The sequence below is a fragment of the Trichoplax adhaerens genome, genomic scaffold (genome assembly GCF_000150275.1).
Source record: "Trichoplax adhaerens TRIADscaffold_1 genomic scaffold, whole genome shotgun sequence".
Classification (NCBI taxonomy): domain Eukaryota; kingdom Metazoa; phylum Placozoa; class Uniplacotomia; order Trichoplacea; family Trichoplacidae; genus Trichoplax; species Trichoplax adhaerens.
In genome coordinates, this window is record NW_002060943.1 from 12,958,055 (window position 1) to 12,964,315 (window position 6,261).

General features: G+C 31.7%; 1 protein-coding gene across 1 annotated transcript; it reads left to right on the forward strand.

The window, feature by feature from the left end:
- Positions 1-1,476: 1,476 nt before the first annotated feature.
- Positions 1,477-3,366, forward strand: TRIADDRAFT_52810 (uncharacterized protein; the record flags this gene model as incomplete). The annotated part of the gene is made up of 5 exons (XM_002108348.1): positions 1,477-1,558; positions 1,918-1,983; positions 2,103-2,198; positions 2,460-2,687; positions 3,053-3,366. The coding sequence occupies 5 exons, from the start codon at positions 1,477-1,479 to the stop codon at positions 3,364-3,366; spliced, it is 786 nt and encodes a 261-aa protein (XP_002108384.1).
- Between the last annotated feature and the right edge of the window lie 2,895 nt (positions 3,367-6,261).

Genomic DNA, 6,261 nt, shown 5'->3' on the forward strand with positions numbered 1-6,261 from the left:
GAAACGATATAATCTTTGCATAAGAAAAGATAATGGTTACGATAGGAATGGCATATGCTATAATTACCCAAAGTATCAGGTATATGGATTGATCAAGGTCCATGTGTGGAAAATCACATGATGTAGGCAAGCCAGGGATCGGAGCAAGATAAAGTATGAAAGGAGATGTGGCAGATATTGATATAAGCCAAACAAGAAATTCCGTAATAATCAGAAATTTTATTTTATGATTTCGATAAAATGGCGAGAATGGTCTTACGATAGAAAAATAGCGATCTACGGCAACCAATGCTAAGTTCATGATGGAAATTGCAGTTGATGAAAATGTAGTAGTAGCTAAGACACGACAAAGATTGGAGCTGACGATGTAATCTAAATTAACAAAGATTGATATAGAAAACATAGTTGCAGTTGCTGTAACAGATATAACATCCGATATTACAGACATTCGAATCAAACGATAGGTAGAATTTTGGAAGTCATTGTCTGTGAAAAGTAAATTGAGTAAAACTATGTTCAATATTAATCCAATTACAAAAAGAGGAAGAAAACCCAACCAAATATCGTGATAAATCTGTACAAAAAGCACTACAAATGAATTAGTAGTATTGGAAATAGCCATTCCTTTAGTAAGAAAATAATAAATTGATCGATAATTTGTAATATTTGGTAATTTGATAATATTATGCTTGAAATTAAATTTTAAAATGAAAAATTGGACTGTAACTGTTTAATAGACGAGAAAATGCGTAGCCAACATTAGGAGATATGGCAGCAAATGATGTATAATGAAAATGATATGCACTATTATTAAATTAAGCTGCAATAGGTATACCAATTGTTTTCCTCCATAAATTCAATACCATAAACATTTCACAACATTACCTATACTGCATTAAGCTCAGGTGTTTGTTATTTAATGCTGCTTAAAATGACGGAATAGATTGCGGAAAATTATTAACAATCTTTTATATATATTGAACGCAACTTATTCTTATTCGTCCATTAACAATCAGCATGGCGGTTTATAATTGGTTTACCCTATGAACAGCATAATAGACTATTATCGAATAGTCCTTAGAATTGATTCTTTCGCTTGCTATCTCAGTACTATATTAAACATAGGGATATTTCCGTAATTCAATTTACTTTTTCATTACCATTTATAAAATTGAACTTACGTTCCAGTATATTACAAAAATAGATCCTCATAATGACATCCTTTTAATGTAGCGTAGTGATTCGTATGTAATATAGTACTGTGCACTTACGTAAAATATGATATAAGAAGCCGATTTAGGTTTTACATTCTAAAGCAGACTTCTGGTACAGTAATATGTTATCTACCTAATACTATAAGATTTATCATCTACAGTTCACATAAAAAAATTTAAATCAATAAAGTCGTGTTACGAGTATGTGAAATATTAATGAACTTAAATTGACTATTAAACTGAATAAGTGCATAAGCTTATCATGCCTCATGAAGAATGTTTACATGGCTCTACAGTATCAGATCTTCTATTTAGGCAATTTGGTATGGAGGGATGTTATTATGGTATAAGATAGTGCAATCATATAGCTCTAATATTCTAATCGTTTTAATTTCATTTTACCTTTCCGTTTACCGATATAAATCCAAGAAATTCTGTAGTAATATCATATTATCGCTTGATATCAATGAACGAAATTAGATATATTAGCAATAGTACTGAACCATGATTTATCAGTCCTTATAATATATCATAGCACATTATAATTTAAGTTCATTCCGACACAGATACATTCAAAATTTTAGTTTAAGCGAAATAAAGAATAGTTTTGTACGCGTATTACGACCTCACTTTCTCATATTTTATTCAAACACTTAAAGTTCCAGTACAATATCTAACATTTTCTATTTTTTTGTATTAATAGTAAAAATTGCAACCATAAATGCGTATCCAAACCAATATGACAATGATCAAGGTCTAGCAGGTGATGGTTAGTAAATTATTCAAGATTATCGATATTTTCAAATAGTACTATCAATCCTCGAATAATTCTTCCATTATAATTAAAGGGAAATTGATTAGACTAAATTACTCAATCTCAAATTTCAGAGACTATACTGGATACTCATGATATTCATTACCATCTAAAGGAAAGAAGTTATAAAAGGGAAGCGCATCCTCTCCTGTTTTCAGGGATAATTTCAGGTAAACTGTGATCGTTAGATCAGAAGCAAGAAATTAATGGTTAGAGAATAATACGATTATTACAGCCCATAATACAACTACTTGATTTAGTCACTGAATTCACTAAATAGTATTACTAGTAGAACGCATATTCGCTATATTTAGTGCACTGTATGCAATTGCACGTTTTATTTTACGATATTATTAGCAGAAAAATGATTAGTCATTACCTAATCTTATTTTTTATCGTAAAAATATTCTTTCCATAAATATTTTTTATAGGCTATCCTCGAGTTGTAAAACGTTGCTCATCATGTGATGACCACATTATCACAATATCACAAGTGCTTCAAGTTCAACTTATGATTCCAAGCCAATGTCTAGCTGATGATGTAGAAATAGCGCTAACGGTTTATTACATAGATCCTCCATACACTGATAATTTACAGATGAAGAACGACGATGGCTATCTGATTTATGTATCACCAATTATTCGCCTTGAACCGATGGGTATAAATTTTATAGTAATGAATTATTTCATGCAAATTTACACTAGCCGATATTCTTTTCAAGAATTGCGTCAATATTTCAAAGTCAATAATACTTAAGATCTGCCATTAAAATTAGCTCTACGAAGCCAGTCGGATAAAATTTGGAATATCCAAGATGTACATGATCAAATGATATCGATATCACAAACAGACAATATATCTTACGTCAAGATATCAATCTGTCATTTCTCCAATTATTTCATCTTTTTTCGATCTACTATTTCAACTCTACAAAAGTTTTTGTTTCTAACGTATCAGAAAAGAGTTTGTGTAAAAGCTTCTCTATCAACAATCGATTACTGTCTGAATACAACTTATTTGAAGATTGTTTTACTAATGAAACATTACGGCAAATTCCTAAGGATTTTAAGTTCACATCGCTTTCAGCAGCCGAGCTCGAAAAGCAAATTATGGAGAATGGTCTATATCAAATCACTTTTAACGAAGACGGCCTAAATTGTAAAAATAGTAAATTGTTAGAGCAGACTATTAATATCAATTGGAATGTAACACTATGCTATTATCTCCATTACCAATGCTTTATTATAAGTCCAAATCGTAAGTCAACTGATGTAGCAAATCGAATAGTTACACCTATTGGTGATCAACGTGAATCAAATCCAAAATATTATTCTTGATAATGGTAAGTTAATAGTATACGTCAGAAATATGATGATTCATTAAACCTAAGAATAGTCGTATGACTTTAACTTGACTTTCAGAACTAAACATTAAATATCTATTTCGATCTTGCATAGACTTCATCAGACCAAGTTCCTGATGATATTGAGCCAACATCGATTAAAACTGGTCACTATTATCCTTGTAATTCTAGAATGATTTAATGCAATAGGGCATCATTACAAGTTAAGTTTAATTTCTAGATTATCTAATACTAAAATTATGATTGAAGTAATTCACTCTATATTTGATTGTGTGTGTAGCTCTATTTGATATGATCAGGCTTCTAAGAATAGATATTATGGTGATACTAACATTAGATGATTGCTTACTACTATACTATACAGTGAACGTACCTTTTCAGAATTGCTGATGACTATATTAGCCAGTTGATTAATTATAGTACAAGATTTATGTGGCTAAACCTACTTTAATCTCGAAGATGCCCAATAGCGAAAGGCGCTGGACATTAACAGAAAAGTAGGGATTTTTTAAGTAGAATGATTCGGATTATAGAAAATAATGATTTATTTGAGGAAAAGTATTCTATTTTTATGACTCAAGTCTGATTGTAGTTAATTATGTCATAAATGGATTTGATGAAATGTATTTAAGAAGTGCAGAGATGAAATCACAAGGGAGGCAGACTTAGCTTTGCTTTGAGCTCGGAATACTTTACATTTTAGACTAGGTTCTTGTAGTAATTGATTCTTGCGCGATTATTCTTGAAACCTTTATATAAAGCCTTTTAGAAAATTCCATTTGATTGCAATGGCGAACAGATGTTTGGCTATCAGACTAAGGCGAGCCTAGAGCCTTACTAATGCAATGCTATTAAGATATAATTCCACATTCAAGACTTTTAGCCTTTCTTTATTTTATTATCCTACTGATTTAATCGCTGACTTATTGATGGACACAATACTAAATCATCTTCACTTTCATCATTTCCTTAAATTGAAATTTTAATCTTATTTTGATACAAATCTAGTACCAGTTGCTGAAATGATTTCAGTACCACAAATACAGTATGCTGTAGATCATCAACATGGAACAGAATTCATTCGAATTGTAACCACTGATCGAATTTTGCGTCCATTGCAATGACAACATGTTGTAAGCAAAAGTGAAGTTATCCAAATGAAAAGCCAGTTGTACAGAGATTAGAACATACTTACTTTTCGATATCTTACGTAATTATCGCAATGGGCGTGATTTGGGGTATTTTGTCAATACTAATTATTACAAAGTAACGAGGTCTATGCGCTCCAAGAATTTAGGAAACTGTTGGAATTAGAAGCTAGAAATGGAAAACTGAATTCAGAATAAAACATTGAACCCTTGGACAGTCTATCCGAGTTCTATGTCATCATTCACTACAAGCTGACTGCTGACTGATAGTTTGTATTCGAAATTTCAAAAAATAAAATAACTCAATCATGCAGTAAAAATTAAAAAAACAGCAGGTGCCAATTACTCAAGGTTGTTGTGATCTATATTGGTGAAATTTTAGCCAAATTCAAAGTAAACACCTGAAAAATTGAAAGATAGAATTAATGGCTACGCAATGGCGGAACAGTTTTCAACTAGTACAGTGCAGTATTGTAGAGGGCTTGCCACGCCCGTGAAAAAAATGCTCTCCATTTTTGGCTTCAATGGGGCATAATTGAGTTATGTCACGTGTCTTTGTCAGACCATTCTTGACGTCTGATTGGCTGATAGACCACTTGGGTTGATGAACCTTCAAACCAACTCATGTTATTGTGCGTCACTTGCGGTACAGTGGACAGTACGTACAATGCGCCACGATCCTGGTACTGAAGAATTCATAGTAAACCAACAACAGACCAGGATAGTATGTACGGTAAGGTATCGCTGGTAACGTTGGCAGTGGCTTCTCCGATGGTATTTGCGTCAAGCGCTCAGGAGGGGGTGGTTGCTTAATTTAATTTAAGCATATCTATATGTATACCTACTTATTTATTATAATTATAATTATTGTAGCAAATTTCTATTGCTTACCACTTTCCATTTTGATAACGTGAAGATAACTTCTACTCAGATAATCCAAGACAAGTCATTATATTATTCAGTGCAATAGTCCTCTTGGTAAGATCCTTTGCATTTTAGGGATGTTTTTGGTGGCAACCCTATATGTATGCCTTCTTATATATTATAATTATAATTATTGTAGCGAATTTCTATTGCTTACCACTTTTCATTTTGATAACGTGAAGATAACTTCTACTCAGATAATCCAAGACAAGTCATTATATTATTCAGTGCAATAGTCCTCTTGGTAAGATCATTTGCATTTTGGGGGTTAAGCAGCAGTCAACACGGTAAAAGTCAACGCTTTTTGTGCACTGATTTTCATTTTTCAATCGGGTAATGATTGTTGAAATGTAGAAAATTCCAGCTTAGTAAATGCGTCAAAGTGAAATCGTTGGGATTTTTGCAACGGTACTACTCAAGCCGTTCGTTCCACTTGGATAAATGATACACGTCTGAAATTGATAATGCTTTGCTTAAAATTTTATTTTGATAATTGTATATAATTAAGTATTAAATACACGCGGATAAATGATACAAGTCTTTTAAAAGTTATAATACTTTGCTTAAATTTTACTTTGATATTTATAATGAGTAATAGTTACAATACTTTGCTTAAATTTTACTCTGATAATTGCAGATAGTTATTGTACAATGTACATACGCGGGTGAATGATACATATCCAAAACTTACAAAGCTTTGCTTACATTTTACATTGATTATTATAATTAGTTTTTGTACGTACGGCAATAAATAGTACACGTATGAAAGTTACAACGCTAAGCTTAAGTTTTAATTT